The sequence below is a fragment of the Thermobia domestica genome, chromosome 8 (assembly GCF_964235325.1).
Source record: "Thermobia domestica chromosome 8, izTheDome1.hap1.1, whole genome shotgun sequence".
NCBI classification, from domain to species: Eukaryota; Metazoa; Arthropoda; class Insecta; order Zygentoma; family Lepismatidae; genus Thermobia; species Thermobia domestica.
In genome coordinates this window covers 24289538-24315255 of record NC_137461.1, presented here as the reverse complement: position 1 = coordinate 24315255, position 25718 = coordinate 24289538, and the positions used below count along the sequence as shown (strand labels likewise).

The following is a 25718-nucleotide window of genomic DNA, read 5'->3' as shown; positions in this document are numbered from 1 at the left end:
CATAGAGAGAAGTGATAAGTAAAGCCAGCTTGATTACCGATTCAAATATGAGGACAACAGCGCCATGAAAACCAATGTTTCTCATTATTTCTGAAGGGTATGAACATATGTCTCTTACTGCTTTTTTTTTTTCATTTCTCTCTTCTTTTTCGTAGTTTCTTCAGTCTAGCTGCCAACTTATCAATTTCCTCTTTGCATTTGGGAACTCATACTACCAAATAACGACACTCCTGCATATCGACTGTAATGTATTAATATTTCTACGAAAGACCTCACAACTCGCCTTAATTGTATTAATTTTCGCTCTTTGTTTTGTAGGACTGGTGTCTAGATTTTACTTTAGATCTGATCTGACAGCAGTATCTTTTAATTTTAACTAATGTAATGGTTTCATTTCCGTTTCAATGAAGCATTAATAGCTACAATAAACAACAAGGAGGAGTTGTTACGCATGCAAGGAAGAACCGTTGATGTAATAACATGGAAACTTACCAGATGTAATGACACTCTCAAGGCATCTCTGCACTTGTCTGGTGTTTTTAGTAATTCACACAGCGCCTGGCCCATGAGCGCCACCTTGTTGGAAAGACGAACATCAGCCCCAACTAACACAAAGCCTGCCCAATTCGCTGGGTGGGCAAAGTGTTTCGTGTGTTGCACAGTCTGCATTGCTTCCGCCAGAGCTCTGCTTACTCGAGAACCCTATTCAACAAAAAGTGTAATTTAAATATTACTTTTTACTACTTACAGGAATTCTATCTTTAAACGTCTAAAGAATCAATCATTTGCTTGTATGAAATTACCTCCATATATGAAGGACAATGTTTAAATATCAAGGCAAGTCTTTCTTTAAACTTTTCCATGACATTATTATGACCAAGATCTGTGACTTTACTGATATGAGGCAAATGTAATGGTAATTAGAAAAAAATGTATCCTCACTTAAAAACTTTCGTGAATGCAGTGTTATTAGAGTCACAAGAAGACTTATTACCAAAATATCATTTTTTTGAAAAAATACAATGTGTCTCAAAACTTTCCTGAGATAGGGTAACTCTGTTATTATGTAACAGGGGAAACCGTCTCCAAATATGATGTTTTCAATCTAAAGTGAAGGATTTTTTTAAATTGGACGAACTATTTGTACTGTACACTCTTCAGCGCTCAAAGTTAAATGAAAATGCAACGTTGCCATTTACCTGGACCCACAACATAAGTAAATGAAATTACTTTTGAAATGGCGGATAGCCATCGACACGTTGGCGCAAAAGACAACGACTTCATTCGCTTATGTTGTAGGTCCAGGTAAATGGCAATGTTGCAGTTTCATTTAACACTGGGGACATAAAGAGTGTACACCCCAAACGGCTCGTCCGATTTAAAAAAAAAAAAATCCTGCACTTTAGATTGAAAACATCATATTTGGAGATGGTTTCCTCTCTTACATTTTGTTGTAACTCTGACAATAACAGGTTTACTCTATGTCAGGGGACTTTTGAGACACCCTGTATGTGTCTAGAAGAATTTATCATGTTTCTATTGTAACAATATATCGCACCCTTACTTCAAAGTGCCACAACTCAAAAAAGTTAGCTTTGAGTAAATCGCATTTGAAAGTGTTGGTAATACATTCATTTTAATGTTATTTACTAGTGAAACTAGCGCTCCCATGCAGCTTCTAGTAAAGCTAGAGCGACTATTCTTATGTTGCCGGATAGAGGACAGGCTCACAAATCCGGACATATACATAACTTAAAATTGACAATTTTTGAATTGAATTGATTGAATTGATTTTAGTTTAGCGTCCCTTTCAGCAGCGAGACTATATGAGACGTGGACCTACTGATTAACGTGGAATCCGAACCACATGAGCTCCCGCCGGGAATCGAACTCGGGTCCCACACGCCAAAGGCGCGTACGCTAACCGCTTAGCTAGTTGTGGCACTTTTGAAGTAAGGGTGCGATATGTACATTAAAAAACAAACTGAATACAACAAAACATGCTTTCAAACTGATTCGAGACTCTACTACTGCTAGGCAAAACATATATACGTACATTCTCCAAACAAATTTACTTATCTGAATCCAGAAGCAAGAATGGATACATATAACTTACCAGAAATTAATACACACACTAAGAAAACTTATGTTGCAGGTACTTTCGCTGATGCTTCACAAGACAGGAAGAAAAGAAAAATAACAGAAGAAAACAGTAACTGAGGAACATCAGGCATACTCGTGTAATAATGCATTGCAAACTACGAAAAGACTTGATGGAAAGAATAGGAATATTCCCAAGGAGCTATATGGAAGTAAATAGGGATTTGGTATACGATATGTGAGCTTCAATTAATAATAATAATAATAATAATAATAATAATAATAATAATAATAATAATAATAATAATAATAATAATAATAATAATAATAATAATAATAATAATAATAATGTTAATATGTTTATTAGAAGCAAACAGCGATACAGCCACAAGTGCCCCTTACAAGAAAGAAAAAAAATTACATAGGGCGCATGCAAATAGAATAACATTATACAACTGATTGTACAAAAATGAATAAAAAGAAAATATTTATTGAAAAAAAAAACATAAAACATGCAGTATCTGTTACAAACTGGAAGAAAAAAAAATACAAAGTAAAAATACAAAATATACAAAGTAAAATTCAAGATTGGATTATTATTAACAATGTAGTTGTAGCTGTTTACAAAATAACAAGAGAAAAAAAAATTTAAAATACACTTAAGCATATAACATGTAAACTCATGACCAAGATGATGATAATAATAAAAAGAAGTGTAGTATCCCAAAAAAAAAAAAAAAAAAGCAAAGATAAAAGAAAAAAGATGATAGGAAAAGAGAACGAAAGTTAAAAGAGAACAAGAAAACAACCTAAAAAATAAATTTTTAATTTCAAATTTAAAAAAAAAAAATTTAAAAAAATTTAGATGGCACCTTACAAAAAGAAAATTATTTGTCCTTTAGAATTTTAATTAATTGTGAACGAATTTTAATAAAATTACTTTGAAAGATATCTATAGCATAGTAATACTTATTGGCTGTATTTATAGTTTTATAAATTGAACACTTCAGGGTAGGAACATTCGAAATAAAGGGTACAAAATTTCTAACATTGCGATATGGAATTCTTATGGACCAGAGACCATCAATAGAAAAACACCTTGAAGAATATTATGAAAAAAAACTTAAATCAAAAATACACCGCCTATCAGTTAGAGGTAACAAATAAAGGTCTTTAGATATGCAAGACAAACTCTTATCTTTGAAGTTTTTAAACTTCCAACGTAACCAAGCCAAAAAATTATTTTGAACAGATTCTATAGCATTTACAAAATACTTAGTAATAATAATAATAATAATAATAATAATAATAATAATAATAATAATAATAATAATAATAATAATAATAATAATAATAATAATAATAATAATAATAATAATAATAATAATAATAATAATAATAATAATAATAATAATAATAATAATAATAATAATAATAATAATAATAATAATAATAATAATAATAATAATAATAATAATAATAATAATAATAATAATAATAATAATAATAATAATAATAATAATAATAATAATAATAATAATAATAATAATAATGTACAGGTAGTAGAAGAAAAACATAAAAGTAGAATTGTATAGGTCATAAATATACAATCGATCTTAAATATCTTCAGCACATGACATCATAAATCTTACCTGAAGCAATGCGGAATAGAATGCCCGAAGAAGGATTTTGGTTGCAGTATCTGGTACAGGCCAAAGCGAAATAAGGACGCACTGGACCCCAGCGGCTAACAACGCGCGTGTCAGACCTATCACTCCGTCAGCACTCGCCCAGCCATGATAGTCTCTCGTGTGACAGGAACTGACTACGACTAAGCGTGCTGACAAACGGAGATTTAAGAGATCTGCAGCTGTTAATAAGAATTCCGACAGAGACGGTAGATCCATCGTTGATCCAGCCTGTAATGAGAAATGTGAAATTTACGAATCAGTCATTTTTATATTATTCATAAATTGTTAATATCTTAAGAACTTAAGAAATAAATTAATCCAAGTGAATATTTGCTAATATCTTCTTTACATGTCACTTAAACATAAATAGTATTGATCTGAATCATGAATGATAAAGAAGCTTAAAAAGAAAGATTTAAAATTCTGCCATTTACCGATTACATCACCGTATTTATAAGAACAATACCATACAGCCTTTAGAAATACTCAATAAGTTTCTATAGTACGATTTCGCTTGATATAGAAATTAGGTAATACAATACGATACGTAAAACTTATACAGGATGGCCTAAAAATAGGTATACACCCTATATTGATCAAGTATAACATTCTAGCTTGTTTTTATTTGCTTCGGCTGTTCCGGGCTTAAGGTATAAGTAGAAAGACATTAAACACAATTAATAAAGAAACTAGGTCTACCTGTTTGATAACAATTAGAAATTATATAAAATACAGTGAGCTGATCAGTATGGGACTGTATACCTACTTTTGAGCCACCCTGTACATTTATTACTCTCCGGCAATATAGGAACAGTGAATCCACGGAAAAAAAAAAGTTATAAATAAAATGTTAGATTCTGGTTTTATTTAACGTTTAAAATGACTGAGAATTATCTTGCTGAATCGCAAAGTGACGGTGAAGATGATGCAAAAACAAGCAAAACTCTCTGCTTTGTGTGTAGCGTGATTATACTGAATGACAAATTCGGGAACATCGACCCGGGAACATCACGAACAAGAGATATGCGCTCTACCACTGAATCAGTGTGCTCCCGTATTATCCGCTTTCAGACTGACCAATGACTTAAGTTAGGCAAAGGTGTAAATGTACGGAGCGCGTGATGGTAGTATTACATATAAATGTCTCTTGTGAAAGGAATTTAATGTATTTTTTTTAAAATTGAATTAATAATGAAAAATAAATGGATACTGTGATGTAATCTGATAGAGCAACACACACAATAGAAAAAATAACTGAATCTTAGAAAGCAATCTTGGCACGTTAAACTTCCGAACTATAGGAAATTTATTATTGAAACCCAAAGAGGTAGATCTATTACTTCCTGTATGAGTAGAGGAATAATGGTGGATAAGGAACCTATTCTTAGGATGCTTAACCAACTTAAAATATATATATATATATATTCTTATCTCCTATCAGGGGTGCACCCATGGGGGAAGGTCCACCGGGTCCGTACCCCCATCCGCAATGTTAAAACCCTATATAGTACATTTCTACCACTTCTGATTTGTATAAAGGGTTAAGACGGGAGATGAAACCTATTCTTGTGACAGTGAAATCATATGAAAAAAAAAAAAAAAAACTTTGTTAGTTTTTGCACTGATACTACCGACAGACGAATGGACGAAGAGCCGTTGTATATGACTTCTCCCATCTACTCATACACAGTTTGTAAATTTAAAATCTAGATTCTACTCGTAAACAATATAATTACAATGACAACAATCAAATGGTATTCATTAATTGGACTGCGGGGCGATACTCTCCTAGTGTGGAGTTAAGTCTGTGAAATAACTAGCCCATTTACATCGAGAAAATTTAGGAAATTAGAGAAACACTTACCTCTGACGCATCGTCCACTCCTGGGTCCATACCTTGCTCTGAACTTGGTGGGGTAAAGAACCGCTTGGAAGCCTGCGACTCAACCATATCACCAGGGGAAAGAACTATTGCTGACAATTTCCACGACACATGAGTAGCTAAGTGAACGCACTCAGCTTGCGAAATTTGTCGAAGGACTGCTTCTTTGTTGGCCAAAGTTCCAACCAATGGCTTCACTTGTAACATCTCTGCCACAGTATTCGCTTCTTGTTCCGCGTAAGGGATATCGCCCCAACCCCACTGTTCCGTCACTGATGCAGGGAGTTTCGGATTTCCAACCACCAGTGCTGACATCTGTTCTCCGTTCCCATTATTACCAACATTTTTGGATTTCGACCGCTGATTGCTTCGTAAGGAACTCAACGATGGAATCACTAATAAACTGAAACGTTCACATAGATATTCAGTGCAGCTATTTCCTTTGAGAACAGGGAATGGAACAAGATACAGGTCTCCTTCTAATACTAGAAGCAACTCGTATCTTCCCTCTCCGCTGCCTTCTCGATTCTTTCCTCGCGTGGGAAGATAGTCTTCAAAAGGAGCAATTAGAAGTTCGTACAATCCATTAAGGCACGATGGTCCTTGCCACAACGAACGTCGAGAACGAGTACTTCCAGGTCGGCTTGTAGATCCGCTGGCCACACTACCACTTACGCTTCCAAGACTAAAACAATAATAACAAACAAAACTTTCAGTGGAACTAAATTGATATGTTATTTAGAAGAGCTTTGTTAGTTATTTATAAAGAAAATAACGAACGTTGGAATAGCGAATGCAACGTTTAAAAATATATTGAAATTGGCTTTTTTTTTTTTTTTTTTTTTTTTTTAATGTGTACTAATGTCTATTGGAGAAGCTGCAACTGCCAGATAAGATTGGCAAAATGCAAGTCCCCAACAAAATGCAAAGATACATGTATGTAGAATATCATCAAAGGGAATAGGCATGATAGTAATGGATAAAAGTGATTTAAAATATAGATAAAAAGCTGCTTAAACTAAACGACTTGTCAAGAACTGTCACGATGACAGAAAAACAAAACGAAACAATTTATTTTGAAAACTTGTCAAAGATTTCTATCATTGTTATAAATTACTTCCTAGCGTAGCAGCTATCAGTACAATAAATTTTAAACTTCCTGATATTAAGTGAAATTTAAAGTATAGAAAACAATAAACAAACAAAATTCTAAGCATAGTTTACGAAATATTGCTATAACTTTTGTTGTTTATTCATTTCACCTCTATATTTCTTCAAATTAAATTTATTATATTACAAATAATAAGGTTTTAAAAAAAAATACATTATACACAGGAAGATAAGAAAATACACAAAAATATATTAAACGAAAACACAGTGCTAAGAATTTCACACACACACACACACACACACACACACACACACACACACACACACACACAAATGTTTCTATTAATATAGGAGTTCAACAGAAGAGGAAAACTATCAAAAAATTTGTTGTTTAACAATTCTGTTATAAAAGTGTCGATGATTACATGCAACAACGTAAAACACACAAAAGAAAATTATTGATATACACTTTATTTTAGATGAGATACTATTGAAAAAAAAAATAAATAAAAAAATGTGCATAAACTGAAGCACACAAACCAAAACTGTTTTGAACACCAAGCTTAATTTATTCTGTCTATGAAGAATGTGGATATGGGGCTAACTAATAAACTAGGATTTAAACTATATATAAAACTTTCTGTGTTAGTTCAATTGCTTTCTGGATACAGTCGCTTTTCTTGAAAATCATTAGTCCAGTATTCCGAAATATGTTTTGTTAAAGTTGAGATCTATATTGTTAATCTTTTGCACACACAAACTATTTGAAACACTCCATTTTATGAAAAAACATGTGTCTGCTATCAAAATTTACACACGATCTTCATTTTAAAGTTTTTAGGAAGGAAAGACAGGGAACAATACCTGTGTCTAATCAGGGATAGGTAACTATAATTTCTCTTCTGTCGAGATCAAAGTGCCTAGAACCTGTGATCGATCTCCAAACCGTCGATCGCGAGCTACTAATAGCTCGTGGGAACATTTTCGGTAGATCGCGTTAACGTTTCGGTTGGCTAACCTTGATTCTTCCACTAAGCTAACGCTAATGACAGGGGGCGCTGACGACAACAACTGCTTGTTTCCCCCATGCAATTGCCATTGTCAGTCTCGTCTCACAATTGATTGTATTTGCCTGGAGTTGTGCACGTTATGTTTTTCGTGTGTGTATTAGACATTTGTTAACTTGGATAGTTTGATTTCATGTTTTTTACTAGAAATGTAAGTTCATACGCAATAAACAAATGTAAGATTTTTTTTTTTTTAAATAAAGAAAAGTTGGTAGTTCTTTTGGTTAGTAGCTCAAAGTAGGATCTAAAAACGGAATGGTAGCACAGAAGTTTCATAAATTTGGCAACCACTGCCTTACACCAATGTTAGCTACGAAATAAAGAAAATATGAGAGTAAATACTGAACTTGAAAGTTCTGGACAAAATCAAATAAACGATATTCACAGACTCGTATAAGTTGTAATGTAATGAATTTGTGGCTTACTCAAATCATCATACTACTGGACTCAAATCATCATAGTTTAAGCTTTTATTTTATTTTATACAGAAATGAAGGAATAAATTCTAAATTTTTATATCTGAAAGATGATGAGAAAAATACTGTCATAGCTGCTAGATATTAATGTTGCTACTAACTAAAAATCGTGTAGAAAATTAGTAATGTGTGTGTGTGTGTTTTTTTTTTCGATATAATTTGATTTTTTCTTAGTTTTGTGTGATATAATTTGCTGTAAGATTTTCTAGTTTGTAGAAATTAGTTTTGAAGACAGAAGACAATACATGATGGACAGATGTTTCGTATATCTTACCTGAATAAGCTACTAAGACTATAATTGCTAGAGTTAAAGAGATGATTCCTGTTGACCATTCGAAGGAATCCTGTTCTGTCTCCATCTTGGTTTAGTCTATCTCCAAGCTCTTCCAAATGCTGCGACCAAAGATCGGAGACGTCTGCATCAACATCTCCCGTTCTGCAAATACAAGTAACATACATTAACTCCACCAGAACGGAAAAATAAGTAAATAAATAAATAAACAGATATATATATATACCAAATAATAAAATGAAATCGCATTATCATACGTCATTTTACTCTTCTAAAACTAAAATTCTTTAGTAAAATATTTTGAATAAGGCATCATATACGGTAAACAATTTGCTTTTTTTTTTTTTTTTTTCTTAAACTAACTAACTAACGTTTGATACGACAGGTCTATTAGAAAAGGCAAGAAATCATCCAACACTGGGGTGAAATGTTTGAGTATCATTACTACTACAATTAGAAGAAGAGACTGTAATGATGTACCTACTTGCAAAATAGTAATACTTTACATCTAAGAGATATACATATACACAAAATTACACTGTATCTTACGGACTAACCTAGACATTCCCGAAGTTTGAAGTTCTATTCCTAGCGTTTCTCGTACACTTTGAATATAGTGCTCCAACAGTGAACCAGTCGTTGTGAGAAGTTCTTCACTGCCATCTTGTTCACGCTCTGCTTCAACTTCATTTACAGCTACTTCATGAAATTTCAGTACACCTTAGAAAAAAAAAAAAAAAAAAAAAAAGTGAAAACCAGTCTTTGTACTCAAATTTATGAAATTATTATATGTATCAATCAAAGGTAGTATTTCGGATACACAATATACAAAACTCAGTTGCATAATAGATCTTGAAAGATTCGGTACAATTTTTGCCGTAAATAGGTTCTACTTCTAAATATCGTTTCCTCCTTCCGAGGTCATTTCTCAATTCATTTTGAAATTTCAGTTAAGTCAGAATATTACCTCTCTGAAGAATTAGAGAACAGCACTGAACGCTAAGGACGATGTGAGACGGTTGGAACGAAGAACACAGTAATAAAAGAGTAGTTACTGTCTTTCATGAGAGAGGTCGCCGTTCGTCGATGGCTACCTGCTACGCTGCGCTCCAAATTTAAGTAGTTATCTATTCTCAATGCCTGTCTTACGGGCTACTATGATTAATGAAAAAAAAAAAAAAAAAAAAAAAACACTGCTCTAATTTCTGAATCAAGTATTTGTCCGATCTATGATACGTACAACAAGTTTTTTTTTTTTTATATATATATATATATATATATATATATATATATATATATATATATATATATATATATATATATATATATATCTTATACTGGTTTTAAAATATATATACTGCTTGTATCAGAAGTCCAGAGGTATAAACCAATTCTATTATGACTCCGGAAATAGGTGGTTTCCAATCTAAAATGGTGGAATTTCTCCAATCGCACCAGCTGTTTGGGCCGCACACTGGTAAGACTCCTTAAGTTAAACGAAGAAGTGTCGTTTCCAGTTCAACATGTTGTCCGAACGGAACGTAATGATATACAAAAGTGTAGCAATTTTTGAGACAGAATAATAAAGGGAGTCATAGTTATCTCACGTGAAAGGAACAATCTCAATAGAGACAATGGGTTTCAACTGAAGTCATGTCTGGTCGGTCCTTTTCAGGAACAAAAAACAGGTTCAACAAAGCCATTTGTCTTAGCCACAACAAATATGCCCACATATCTCTGGTAACTTCATTACAATCCCTGAAAATGAATGCAATGTCTGCATTCGAAAGGTCGGATGTCAGTATCTTCACCTGGCTGATACCCCGAGAACACTTACTCGATATATATTTACACTTTTACTATAATTTAAAGTACTATAACAGGATTGAAAGTTCGTTATATAGGGAGCATGACACTTAAACAACATTGAGCTGAACATTTAAACAGTCTAGTATGCACTAGAAATGAATGTATTAACGGAAAAATAATAAGTAAAAATCGGAAAATACTAGAAAACCCTACTCAAAAAGAGTTATTATTCTTACCTTTGGTAGGTACAATGAGCCATGAATACAAATAGCCTGCAGCTAGACTGTAATAGATGACAGACGCTTTCTGTTTGTTTACTATGTCAACCAGCTGGTCTACGGAGACTGGAGTGTTGTCTTCTACTCTTGAAGATCGAATGCTGTGAGCGCCTTGGCGTTCTAGAAGTAGATCTACAAAAGCTCGGGTTCGTCCACGTTCTGCCACCAACAAAGCCTCTTCCTGTCTTCCTAACGCTACTAAGACTCGCTGAAAGATAGGAACACAACCATAAGCAATTACTTTTTATTATTGAGAAATGAAAAGAGCAACAAAGGTTAAAAGTTTTCATTACCAAGAACACTGCATTTGAATTCATAGTTATAAAATTACAAATCTAATCGATTACGAAGTAGTAAAAGAATTAAAATATTGGAGTATCTTACTGGATATATCGCCACCTTAGTGTTATTGTCAGAAGTTAGAAGATAAGGAAAGTTATATGTATATTAACTAAAGGAGGACAATCAGGAGTAAAAGTGAGGGGGAACTCGGGGAACGTCCACCTACTTCCAAAAAATATCTATGGCGCCCCATCACTTCCTAAAAAATTACAATGGACAAAGATATGCAAGGGGGACAGCGTGACGTCATGCGTCTCCCCATCTTTTCAGATCCACTTGTACTCCTGAGGAAAACTGAGAGCGAAAATACTCATATACAACAACTATTATGCTGGTTAAGGAAAGCTAATAGAGCCTTCTCATTTCAAGTGTGGCCTGCTGGTGCTGCTGTCGATGTGTGTTTTCCCGTACCTCCCTCAAAAGAGTAGGGACAAGTTGCTCCGAGATCTTTCAATTGTTGGATACGGAAGCATTGCCACAATGAATTATTTCGCGGACTTCGCTGTGCACTGTCTTGTTAGCCATTCTTAGTAGCCTACAATCTTCACTCGTCAAGACCAAACGACTGAATGACAAATTGGGAATACAGCCGAGGTCATTCACTTCTTTCCCCTAAGCAAAGGGAGAGTTTCCTCCGTAAAAGGGTTGCTGGGGTGGGGATGAAGTATATTTCACATATTTTCCGAGGGCACACTTGAAACAGAAAGTCTCTAGATACCTACACATGCTGAAAACAACAGGAAGAGCAAGGTTCTTGCCAATCAGTCCTACATTCTGTCACGCTGTTTCTACGGCACCAAGATCACTAACCGCGCTTTTGTCTGTGGTTGAATGTTGAATCTTCTACTACATATTCCAAGTACTATAATTTCCATTATTCGGAAATCATACAGTACAAACCGTCCTACCATATTGTTACGATTATAAGATTGTGATTTGTTAAACGTTCCAAGTTTGTGAGGAAAGATGTTGTCTCTATTGTTGCAAAGTATTTGGCAACAACGCTTCCAAGGCATTACGTGTTATATCAAGCTGTCAAACGTCAGCTTTCCTTAACCACACAGTAGTAAAAGCACTATTGAAAAGAACAAACGACTCGCAGCACAAGGATATGAAAATTAAAATGTATAGGAAATGTTAGCTTAAGTAATATCTACATGATGCTTATGACTTACCATGACTCTTCACAGAGGGTCTGACGATGATATCCTTTATATATTCCCAACCCTTTTTGTTGGAGTTTTTAGTTTACATTTTACTCATGATAACTTTAAAAGTATATTCTTAATTTTAAAAGCAAGTTAGTCATTCTTTTTACCTTATTATTTTAATAATCCTTTCTTAATATCAGAATCTATATGTAATATCATATAATAACTTCTAATTTCATTACCTGTAGCGCTTGATAGGAAGCCGTCTGAAGATCAAAGAGAGACAGTTTATAATCGCTTGAACCTCGAGCTTCTCGACGGATGGACTCTAGTAAATGTGCTGCTCTCTCTAATTGCAGTTGTGAACCTTCAAGGTCACCATGACCCCATAATGCAAGTCCCAATCGATGTCGAATGCGAGCTTCCTCTTCTCGACGACCAAGGTGCTCTGCTATTTGAAGACCTTGCTGTAGATACGCCACTGCTTGACTTGTGTTGCCCAGAGCATGGTGTATTCGACCTGAAATTACAGTAATAATAGTTTTAATTACTTATTATTAATAAAGTCAAATGTCGATGTGCGGCAAACATAAATTAGACTTCCGAAAACATGTAAACTGAAAACAACACACATTTCACTTCCCTATCTCGATCATGACAAACCACTTCCCTCTTCGTCAGAAAGAATACTTTCTTTATAACCTTTCATCACGACTATTATTGCCTTCAAACAATTGTATTTTCATTATTTTAATTTAATTTGGTAGAATACACTTAATTGAGAAATCTCCAATTCTTAGAACACATAAAAAAAAATCGATTATCATGAATTTAAAAATTAATTATATAATTATGTTTATTTTCTTCTCTGTTTTTATACAATAGCTATCCTTTTAGTATAAGATATATAACTGCGGAACAAATGAACGAAATTTACCATGATTTTCGTTATCTTCGGTACCTATTCCCTGTTCAGCGTAAGATCTAAACTCCGATACACATAATATTTGTATCCTTCCACTCGTTACAAATACGATTGGCTAGTGATGTATCACTCCTAGTTCCCACGAAGAGGAGCAAATTATGCAAGTACATTTTGACGATACTGTCTCGTGTTGTCCAGATACTTACAGCAGCAGCAGAAAAGAAGGAAAAAACACTCGACAGATTATATATATATATATATATATATACCAGCGAAATTAATATCTATATTATATATTATTATATATTAAATTAATATATATATTAATTTCGCTGGTAAACAATTGTTGCTTAGTGAGTAAAGGTTTACCTTGTTGGTGTTTCACCACAACACTCGCTGAACCGGGATTAATGTCAGCCATCTTTTAGACTTTAAAAGCAGAACACGTGTCCACAGTTGAATTGGCGTCATAATTACTGCGCATGCTTAGTGTTCATTTCTATTGTTTAACCACACTCGATTGCAGTTTTATTAGATAATCCGCATTATATTTTTGTCATTTATAATAATGTAGCAGTTTTATATGGAGCTTCAAGTAAAAGTAATAATCAAATCATATGAACTGTTTTGCGGAGGAGTACAAGCGTCGGAAAGCCAACAGAATCAGCGAGATTCAGTCTCACGTGACTTTGTTTAACGCAGTTTAGAGCTTACGCCGAACAGGCTTTAGACATTATCTTGCTAAAGAAAATAATATGTCTCCATTCGTTCGAAAGTTACCCACAGAAGAAAATAGTATGTCTACATGTCATAACGTGTATAGGGCGAATTCTCTAATTTTGGTGTTGACGGTACGAAACCATTCTATTAGTGAGAACCATTTTCAAAATTAAGTGCAGATTTTTCGCTGTCATTATTATTTGCTCTCTATCTCAAGAAACATTATATTACTTTAAAAAAAAATCTAAGTTGTACAAAATATAATTCAAATTACTATTAAATATAGTCATCCATTAACTGACCACGAAGTTCATGGTCCCTAGATACCGAAAAAGTAATTTTTCGACATCTGTCCTTCTGTTCGTGCTGAAGTACGCTCGTCTAGAGGCCATGCCATTCCAAATTTTAAACTCAACGTTTTTATAGGATATGATTCTTCCGACGTGATTTTCGAATTTTCTTCCTGTCTCAAAATAAGGGTATTTATTGAACGGTGAAAGTAATATATATATATATACTATTTTCTCAAAAACGGCTCTAGCGATTACGTTTATATTTCATTAACAAAGCTATACGTGGTAATCAAAATCCAAAAGGCATAGTCTATTCTTGCAGGTGAGTATTTTCGGACGATTATATATACATATATATAAAACTCAGGTGATATTGTTTCATTTGTTTCATAAATACATGTTCCATTAATAACCTGACAATGTGGTATAACTCACTTGTGCTAACAAAATTCACAAGGCGTACTTTACACTTGGGGAAGAATTCTTTCCGGACTATTTTCCCAAAAAAGGCTAAGGGGATTTTGTTCATATTTCACAAACAAATACTTCATTTGTAACTATACAACACAAAATAAATTGTTGCTCATGAAAAATGGGACAAAAAAAAAAAAAAATATATACTTTACTCCTAAGGTTTTTTTTTTTTTTTTTTTTCGATTTTCTTAAAGCAACTCAAACAATTTTGTTTATATTTCGCATATAAATGTTTCATTAATAACCAGATAATACAACATAATTCACTTGTCCTGAAAACAAAATTCACAAGGGATACTTTACGCTTGGGGGTGACTTTTTCAGACTATTTTCTCGAAAATGACTAAGGAGATTTTGTTCATACTTCACAAGTAATTGATTCATTAATAATTCTACATTACAGGATAAATCTTTTCACATGAAATAATCTAGAATGAGTAGTTTACTCTTGGGTGAGTTGCTTTTCGGACTATCTTCTCAAAAACGACTTTTTTTTTCATATTTTATAAATATTGCTTTAATAACCCTATAATACTACGTACATCGCTTCTCATCAAAATATCCACAAGGAAAGTTTATTTTTGAGATTGAGTTTTTTTCTCCACTATTTCCTTAAATACCATTCATATAATTTTATTGATATGTCATTAAAAAAAATATTTCATTAATAGTCCTCATAAGTCATTCTTAATAAAAATATCCTCAAAGGATATTTACTTTTTGTAATTTTCTTCAGATGGAGTTTTAAAATTCACAAATAAATGTTCCAGTAGTAACTGCAGGCTAACGTGATTTAGTATAGAAGTTGGGGTGAGAAAGTTCTGTGCATGGCTTATATCTTTTATTGAGGAAATGAAGAATGTACTCTTGAATAATTTATACGAATAAGTGACGCAGCAAGTATGCATTTTGCGAGTATAAATATTACAAAATATAAATACAACTCACCAAGGCTGCTGTAGGCCATAGTTTTGGCTACTTTGTCGTTAATCTGTGCAGCAACACTGAGATGCTGTTCTTGAAATCTAACTGCTTCTTCGAAGTTCCTGAGCGATTCATGAACAACACCAAGATTCCCGCAAGCTCTTCCTTGCATAGCTGGCAAACCTAGATCTTCAGCGATACACAGGTCCATTTGATGAAACTGCAATGCAGTGTTGTATTCCCCCATTTGCTGATACACAGTCCCAAGCCCACATGCAGCGTCCGCTTCTGCTACTTTGTCCTTCAATTCTCTAAAATAAAATAATACAATGAAATAAATAAATAAATAAATAAATAAATAAATAAATAAATAAACATGATTAATTCCTTAATTATCTAACGATTTTACTTGGCAGTAGACGTATTGTCATTGTATGTCTGTACCCAGTATTATAGATAAAGCAGCCGAGTCAACCTGTTCAATATCTACTTTCAACGTGAATTCTTTTGCCCATATTACACTATGATCTTGACTGATAACCAAAATATAAGAGACTTAATAAGTAATTAGTTATCCTCAGATATCATAATGCAATACAATTTTGTTTTTAAATCGATTCATAAATGTTATCTTTTTACCGTCATTTGATTATCCTTTGTTGTTGTGATTTAATCCTTAATTCCATCATATTACTTCTCCGTACATATCCGTGAGACATTCCCGTGATCACTGTACAAGGACCTGAGCTATGATGCTCAGATCCTTGTGGCACAACTAAGCAGGTGAAGTTGAAGTACCAACTACGTTGTATTCCAAACCCTCAATGTGGCATTAGGTTTAACTTCTGATATTGATTCACTGGAATCACAAGCAAGTAACCTTAAATTGATTCAGATTTGATTGGTTGAATAATTATTGTTGTAAATTGTCTCTGCCATGTACACGTCACTCCCTCCGCCCCCTCATAATTCTTCTCTTGATTCGACACTGCTTAAACATTTATTTTGATTGTGATGTGATACAAAGTAAATAAATAAATAAATAAATAAATAAATAAAGCCAAGCAAATGTTTTGATGAAAGAAGAAAAAATCCTAACTTTCCAACATACTTTTACCTATTCATTTCTTCTGTTTTACCTTGCGATTGCTAACTGATGTTCCAAGCATGAAATAGCCTGTTCAAAATTTCCAAGCGTACTGTGTATATGACCTAATTCTCCGTAGGCAGATGCTTTGGCAACAGGATTATTAAGTTCATGAGATACGACTAGCCTCTTTTCAAAACAAACCTGAAAAAAAATGTACACTTTGATTAATTTATGTAGAGAAAAACAAATTCCAATAAATTTACATGTAGGACTTCAGCAGCCTTATTAGTCCAATTTTTCAGTATAAGAAATCAAATTTTTCAATCCATTTTGCATCTTTTTAATAAATTAGTTCAGTACACTTCCCTTAATTAAAATACTTTTTCGTTGACATTCTTTACTGTTTATTTAAAATGCGCTGATCGGCTATACTAGATTTTATGTTATATTTTTCGTAGTTTTATATTTATTCATTGGCTGCTAATGGAAAAGACATCAATGATCGGTACGGTTTCTAAACATTTTTAGTTCCTATACCTATCTTTCTTCTTTATCTCACTGCTACAAAAAATAAAAATAAATAAATAAATAAATAAATAAATAAACAAATAAAGCTGTAGAATGGACTTTAAAGCTAATGCAGAAGTTAATATCGTAATTTTGGAACCTGAAATGTTATCAATCAATGCTACACATTTTAAATTTATCAATGAATGTAAATGTTTTAAATTCCAGAAATCATCTTTATAATACATTTTTTATGTCATGCGAATGGCCTGCGTGCTACCATGAACAATATTTTGCTCCCCTTCTTTCTACGTCTTCATATTGAATTTGATTTGTAAAAAGTTTATGACAAATTTGTATCCTCGGAGGTAAAACAACTCTAATACACCAAATATTGTATCTTTATGTTCAGTGATTCAGGAGACACATACAATAACAGTAAAACACTCTTTTCCCTTCGGGGTGAAGTTTTCAAAACTTCGATACCATATAAAAACCTCAACAACTTGATAACAATTAAGATTCAAAAGTATTTTTTAATCTTACTTGTAAGAAATATTACCAAGACGTAAATCTCCCATGAAGGTATTATGACAACTTATTGTTAGATTTATTCTAATGGACTACAACAACTTACAAATTAAATTTTTATTTTGTGTACACTACCAAGTATTATTTTTATTTTAGATGATTCTGAAATTGAAACAAGTGAGCTTCATTCCACCATTGTGAATATACAACAAACTTCCAAAATACGGGAACTCAATATTAAAACCGAAAATGACAGATTTCTGACACTTTTGGCTTTAATAAAGGGCAGGGGCGGATCCAGGGGGGGGATCGGGGCAATCCCCCCCCAGAAGAGGAAACTTTCTTGTTTTATATATATAAATAAAATCCATCCCAGAGTTTGGAGTCCTTAAAAGTAGCATTATGACAACCCCCCCCCCCAGAAGTCGGTCCTGGATCCGCCCCTGATAGAGGGATAAGGGATGAGATATTGGGACGCTAAATCAATAAATCGTTCTATGAGACTCCATGTTTAGGCTTAGCATACTTTGGAAGTCTAAAATTACGTTAAGCGAAAACTTAAAACATACCAGAGCCTGCTGGAGATTTCCGATACATTTATGGGAGTGTCCAAGCCCTCGATACGCTCTTTCTTGATCACGAAGACTTTTCATTTTCAGTCCAATAGCTAAATGCTGTTCATGGCACTTCACTGCTTCTTCATAATCACCTAGAGCATCATAGCAATCACCAAGGTTTCCAAAAGCTCTTCCCTAAAAGAAAAATAAAGTCATAAAAAATTAATTATCTCGCATAGGAAGCACCCAACCTTGTTGATGATGTCTTCTACGTTTATATTTATACGTTCGTTTCTAAATAAACTCAACATTGAAATTGGCTAGAGTCCAGTTTCTTCATAAGATTTTCATTATGGAAATGGAATATTTCAAGTTTTCAAATAGTATTAAACTGTAAATGTAAAACTGTTACAAAAATTACAATTATACTTTCCACAACAAATAGATTTTTCAGTTTGAAATGGCTGATTCTTCGTAGGCATTATTCTGTAGTTGTTACCACATCAGTGATACCTCTACACCACTTCTACAAAATACCTCATCTCTTATTTCAACGATGAAATAGATGTTTCTCCGAACTCCTTGTTTTTACTCGTATTGGCAAATTTATTAAGAAGTTATTTCGTCAAGAAAGTGACTCACCCAATTAAAATTATTTCTTACATGTAAACAAAGTTGCTTTCCTTTCTTAAATGTGTTCCTGAACGATCTGACTGGCATCTTAACTTTACATTTGAGATATGCTGCTTCGGGCGCAAATTAATTTAAAGTTTCCTCTCTGTCGAAAGACAGAAAAAAAATGATACTATTGCGGGAGTAACGTGCAGGAAAGCCAATGATCAAACTAAAACCAAGAAGATATTTTAACAACAACATATAATATACAAGTCAATTTATTTCGGGCAAAAATCTAGCTCATCTTCAGGATTGAAAGTAAGAAGTTAAGAACACACAAGACTAACGAAGAAAGAAAGAAAGGAAATCTACATAATTTGTTATTTACACGGACACGAGAAAAACGAATAAAACTTTCCTAAAATTTGAACAAGTGCATTGTATCGAAAACACAAAAGAACGTTATTTTACGTTTTTGGTAAGTTTTACTCCTTTTACTCGTGTCTGTAATAAAAATAAAATGACACTTTTCATTTAGCGTTTCACGATTTTAGGCCCTTTAGACTAAAGGAGACGTAATGATTAATGGAAACAAATAACTATGAAATAACTAGTGGAATGGAAATGTGAGGAAACGAGACAACTTCAAGAAAATCCACGGACGGATCCCACGAACTCACATGGCTTGGGGTCAAACTAAGTATCCCTCACAGCAAGGATGAGCCCAGTACCAATGAACCACCTCCTGTAATAAACCATCATGCAGATTTTCCCTTTTTTTCGTGAAAATGGATAAAGATTTTTACCCGAAATATTTGGACTAGTGTGTTGTATGTTATTGCTGGAAAGATATCGCGATATCATACTGCTTTCAGTTTAATAAATGACGATTTATCGTTTGATTGCAATTTTTCTTACAGTTTGCACTAACAATCACAATTATTACAATACTTTCAAGTCTTCCGAAATATTACTAAAATACAATACCTTGTCAATAAGTGCTGTAGATGACGAAAGCTGTTCCAATGTTGCTAACTGCTGCTCAAAATATCCAATGGCATCTTCGAAATGTCCCATATTCAACCGAGCAATTCCTAAGTTTCCAAACGCTTGAGCTTCCACGGCACTCTCCTTCAGTTCTTTGGCTCTATCTAGCTGTTCTTGATAACATTTCATAGCATTCGTGTAGTTCCCTAAAGACATATGCACAGCCCCCAAGTGACCGTGGGCTCGACATTCACCTTTTAAGTCGCCCATTTCCTGACGCAACGTCAATTCCTAAATAGATAAAAAGAAATTTTGTTACAAAATGACACCTACAATGAACTAAAGAAGCTTTTAGCTAGAATATTTTCTACTACAATCTTAAATTTATTGTAAAATATTATTACTGTATATGAAATGTGTAAAAAGAAAATATTTCTTCACGCGATTTTATCCACGATCATACATATACATTCAAAAGTTCTGTTTTCTATTGACACTACTACGCCGAACTCTAATTTTGTTTCTTTTCTACAATCAGTTATTTTTGTTGTTGTTGTTGTTTTCATGTGGGACTATTATTTGTAAAAATAAATAAATAAATAAATAAATCAGATATCTCTCCCGGAAAGGGAACTCCATTCCCTTGAGTTGACACTCCACAACTAGAAAAGCGAAAAATTAATATTCTCTAGCACAGAGGTCTATATATAAGCTCATGCTACTACAAAGCTGGAGCCCTGCTATTCAAAATTGCTTTCAGCAAAAATAATTAAATAAGTGATAAATTAAATAAATAAATAAATAAATAAATAATTAAAAGCCCATGGATATAAGTATCATATATTATCCAGGAGGTTATGGTGATAAAGAATCAATGTAAAATTACACATTGACACGTAAAGTAAAAAGCAAATATAACGTTCGTGTATGTTGTTAATTTTTTTTACAAGAATCCAAACATAATGTGTGATAGTGTAACAGTATAGTTGTTCTGGGAGAAGAAAATCAAGGGTAGGATTACCTCCTTGATTTTCCCTGAAATAAAGTGAAATTAAGGAGAAGTTACGCATATTCAGTCAGTGACAAAACTTCTTTCCGCCTGAAAACATTAATTTCGTAAATAACTTCTGAAAGGAAGGACGCTCTGAGTACAGTTTTCAGTAAATTTTTAAAAAAAAAAAAATGTTATTTTCTGTACCGTTATTCCCAAAATAAATTTTACCAAACGGAAAGAACTTTTGTCGCTGACTGTAGAAAGAAATTATTTATATTTCAATGGCATGGTTATCAAAGCAATAGTATAATTAACTTGATTCTTGGTTCTTAAGCAGTTACCACTGACATTTAATTCATATTACACATACTGATTTTTTTCTTTCATTTTGTCTGTTGGGGTCTATTTACACAACTTCATTTATGAAGGCAATTTATATCGATAGTTTTTAACCTCAGTAACACAAGAAAAAAAACAAAAACGAATCAATAACAAAAAATAATAAACAGAATTTATTATTATTATTATTATTATTAATAATAATAATAATTATACTTATACTTTTACGAACCATCATGAACTCCGCGAGTTTCAAGAACGTTTCCACAACAGATTTCATAACATGTTTTAAAATACCTCATAAGTAGCACTTGATTCACCAATAATAGAACTAGTTCATACAATTCTAATACTTAAAGGAATCATAATTTGTGTATGAATATCGGACTGAAGTTTGCATCGTTTATAGACATCATAATTGAACTGAGGATCAAGTTTTCCTCAAAATCTGACTGAAATCATACAGTTGCACATGTATTTATTTAGGGTATGTTGCGTGTTTTCTTCATGACATTGGAAATAACACAAACGATCATTGTTATATAAGTTATTAAATAAACACCACATTAAAACCCATAACTATATTGATCTATTTAAGCGTTTCTCAGAGTTTTTTTCAAGTGAGACTATTTTTAATAATATGTTCTACGGATCACTTTACTCTTATTCTCTTCGAAAGCAAATTTATCATCTTTATATTTTGAGCAAGGGTAGAATATCTAGATGCAGTTACGAAGAAGAGGCCTTAACAAAGTATAAAACAGCTCCCCTAAAGGAGAGAAAAGTTTTAAAATTTCCATGTTGCCCACCAACCTATGGTTGAGGTGAAAAAGAAGATGTTGTTTTTGTTGATATTCTATTATTATTATTATTATTATTATTATTATTATTATTATTATTATTATTATTATTATTATTATTATTATTATTATTATTATTATTATTATTTTATTTTATTTTTGCTATTATTATTGTCGCGTGTTTCTATTGTTGTTACATGTTTGAGTGTAAAAAGGCCAATATGCTGCACCTGGAACTATACAAATAAATAAATAAATATACCACCATACCAGTTTATTTATATTTTTAAAATAATACTAATTGAATTCCACCAATTTTACATTGGTTATTAAAAGAATACGAATATTATTCATTTTTTAATAATTAAAAGCTATTGTGAATACTTTATAATATTAATATGCTATTAGAATTTGTATAATATTTTCGTTATTAAATTGCATAATTTATTAATCTCTTTCTGTCTGATCTCAACTACAGCGTCTTATACGCAAGCCACTTAAATTTTATGCTTTTATCTTTTCATAACTAATGTTCAATCTAAGAGGACCACTGTTTGAAAAACATTGATCAACTTAAAAATTAATAGCATTGAAGTAAAACACATTTGTTTCAATAGTGACTACAATGACCACCATTGCCCTTTAGACGAAATTAAACTTTACCTGTGTGTGATATCCTAAAGCTTTATCGAAGCATCGCATTAGTCGATGCCCAAGGCCCAAAGCACCGTATGCTGCAGCTTCTAAGCCACGCTCTCGACCTTGCCGTGCGAGGGTTAACTGGCGTTGATACATTCGAATGGCTTCCTCTATGTTACCCATTTTGATTAAGACATCGCCAATATTACCCAAGGCTCGGAATTTACCTGGTAGATGCTTCATCATGTGAGCTACAGCTGTTGTCAAAGAGAAATACAAGATTTAAGATTTCAAAAGAAAGAAACATGCTTCAGAAAGATAAATTTTAATTGTAAAAATATCTAAACTAAAAGTAACAATGATAAATAAAATTTGATATAATGTTTGGTTAAAGGAATAACTCACTAATCTGATTCATGCTTAGATGCTTCTACGAAGTTCATGCACCGAATAATTCGACTGTGAAGACGTTGACCAGACATTGCACGGAGTTTGCGAACAGTCTCTGTACAATATTCACCACATTTGTAGTAAGTTTTCACTAGGCCAACACGCTATGCCGTCCTGAAGCTCTCCATTCCTACCCGCATATAAAACAGATGACGATCATGCGCTATTCGGCGCTCCGTGACTAATACCCACAAAGACAACGGGTGAAATTCATATAACGTTCAATGCTGCCAGAACAGAAATGACGGGCATTTCAAAATTTGCAGTCTTTATGGGACACTCTTTACTATTTAAATCAGAATTGATTAATAAATATTACAACTATATACTTAATTTTCACTCAGTTAAATAATGGACAGTCAAATATATTTTAAAAGAAGTCATAAAACAAAAAAATAATTCCTCATGCAAATGAATGAGCTAAAGAACAAAGATGAGACAGTTATGTAATACCGTTCATAATAATGTTGTTGTTTGTGCTTCGGTGGACTTGGATTCAAGTACATATGGTTTGGATCTACCTTAATCTACAAACAATAATAAAGGGAATAGCTCTATCCAATACGGGCCTGATTCCAAGTCCCTGCTAACCATCCAGCCAGAAGGGCGCTTTAACAATTTTTTACATACTGTACTTTCAACATAAAAGTAAAACTACTTACCCAGAAAGTACTTTTGGCATTCCAAGGCAGTATCCTGGTTACCAAGGGCTAAATGCGCCAATCCAAGATTACAGTATGCTCGTCCCATATTCATTTTATCCTGAAGATCTTTGGCTAATGCTAAGTCTTGATCGTAATACCGAATAGCTTCTTTAAAATTTCCTAAACAGTAATGGGCATAACCAAGAAAATGGCACGCTTTGGCTTCACCTTCCACATCATGCAATTCCTGTGATAACATTAAATAGTTTTCATAGAACGGCACTGCTTGTCCGAATTCACCACGAGAACTGTGACAATTTCCGAGATTTAACAACGCACACGCTTCTCCAGCGGTGTCTTTCAATTCGCGAGCAATGTTTAAATGACTGTGATAATGAAGAAGCGCCATTTCATGCATTCCTAACGCTTGATATGCCACCGCAAGATTTCCATGCGTAGAAGCTTCGGAACTCCTATCATTTACTTCTTTGGATATTGTCAATTCTTGTTTGTGATATTTTATAGCTTGCTCATAATATCCCATTGCACTATATGCGTTTCCTATATTCCCATACGCTCGTCCCATACCTGCGCGATCTTGCAACATTCGAGCAATGTTTAAATGTGCTTGATGAAGTTTTAAAGCCGCATCATGATCACCTAATAACTGATACACTATTCCAAGATTTGAACACGCACGTCCTTCGGCCACTTTGTCTTTTGTGGATAATGCCATGTCTAATTGTCTCTCGTGCCAACGTTTGGCTTGTTGGTAATCACCCATGCATCGCGCTGCATGTCCAAGACCCGCATAAGCACGGGCCTCTACTGTCCTGTCTCGTAACTCTTGCGCAATTTGTAAGACGTGATTGTGAAACATAATGGCTTGTTCAAAGTTCCTTTTGTAATGATGTGATGATCCAAGGTTACTATACGCTCTGGCCTCTTCTACGTGGTTTCCTAGTTGTTTCGCTATTCGTAAGTGTTGCATGTGACAATCCACTGCACTGTCAAAATCTCCCATCGCCAAGTACACTGCTCCAACATTCCCAATTTCCCGTGCTTCCTGCAGTTTGTCCCCCATTTGTTTCACAAGTTGAACACATTGTTTGTGGGAGGCTAACGCGTTTGGATAGTCTCCTATAGCAGTATATACGTGGCCTACGAAAGAAAAGACAAAAGAGCATTAGAAATATTCTGACCTAACTGAACAAAGAAAAACAATTCAACGTCAGCAAATAAAGTTATAAGAATCTCTTCACTAGCTTTACGGAGCGAAATGAACATTGGTAACACTATTAGATTACATCTTAAGATATCTAATGAAAATGAAAGATAAGACTTACAATCAATAGGTCTCTCCACATCCCGGTTTAGCAGAGACAGTCTCGAATTTACATAATCTGCCCCCTCCCCCCCAAAAATGTACAAAACCCTAAATGTTACGGTTTTTTCTTCTGTGTATATATAGATACACACACGAACACCTGAGTACAAACTTAATCTGAAGTTACTGTATTATATACCTGGGCCTGACCTGACCTAAAGCAAGTCAGCAATCTGGGTATGGATATAACGTTAAATACTAACGCTTTAGACTAGTAATGTCATCCTTACCTAAGCTTGTTAATGCGGCAGCGGCTGCTTGGGTGTCTTTACATTTCATGGCGAGAACTAGTTGGTATCGGTGAGAAGTAAGTGCTTCTTTGTAACTTCCTTTGCTGAAATACGCTGATCCCAAGTTCCCATGAGCTCTACATTCTCCTGCGATGTCGCCCAATGACTTAGCAACCGCAAGATCTTGTTGCATATAACTGATTGCCTATAGAGAAAATAAAAGCACATTAGCTATTTCTATCATGTATTACATTCATTTGATATAAGGTTTGTTTTATTTAAGTATCATCAAATTATATACAAGCAGAGAACAAAGATTAAAATACTTGCGTTAGGAAAAGAAACGCATTAGTTGAAATTTCCTTTTTTTTAAAAAAGATATATTTTTCTTCATATTTCATGGTATAAAGTAAT

General features: G+C 33.4%; 1 protein-coding gene across 1 annotated transcript in view; it reads right to left on the bottom strand.

The window, feature by feature from the left end:
- Positions 1-25718, bottom strand: part of LOC145692794 (tetratricopeptide repeat protein 28) — a 257632-nt gene that overhangs the window by 17464 nt on the left and 214450 nt on the right. Inside the window, exons 5-18 of the mRNA XM_081768274.1 lie at positions 25305-25509; positions 23706-24848; positions 22618-22850; positions 19822-20112; positions 18232-18414; positions 16674-16825; positions 15559-15845; positions 12441-12718; positions 10664-10913; positions 9176-9338; positions 8601-8762; positions 5656-6358; positions 3753-4019; positions 493-702 (exon numbers count right to left, since the gene is read on the bottom strand). Of these exons, the coding sequence (XP_081624400.1) occupies positions 493-702; positions 3753-4019; positions 5656-6358; positions 8601-8762; positions 9176-9338; positions 10664-10913; positions 12441-12718; positions 15559-15845; positions 16674-16825; positions 18232-18414; positions 19822-20112; positions 22618-22850; positions 23706-24848; positions 25305-25509 (4527 nt within the window). The remainder of the gene's footprint in view (positions 1-492; positions 703-3752; positions 4020-5655; positions 6359-8600; positions 8763-9175; positions 9339-10663; positions 10914-12440; positions 12719-15558; positions 15846-16673; positions 16826-18231; positions 18415-19821; positions 20113-22617; positions 22851-23705; positions 24849-25304; positions 25510-25718) is intronic.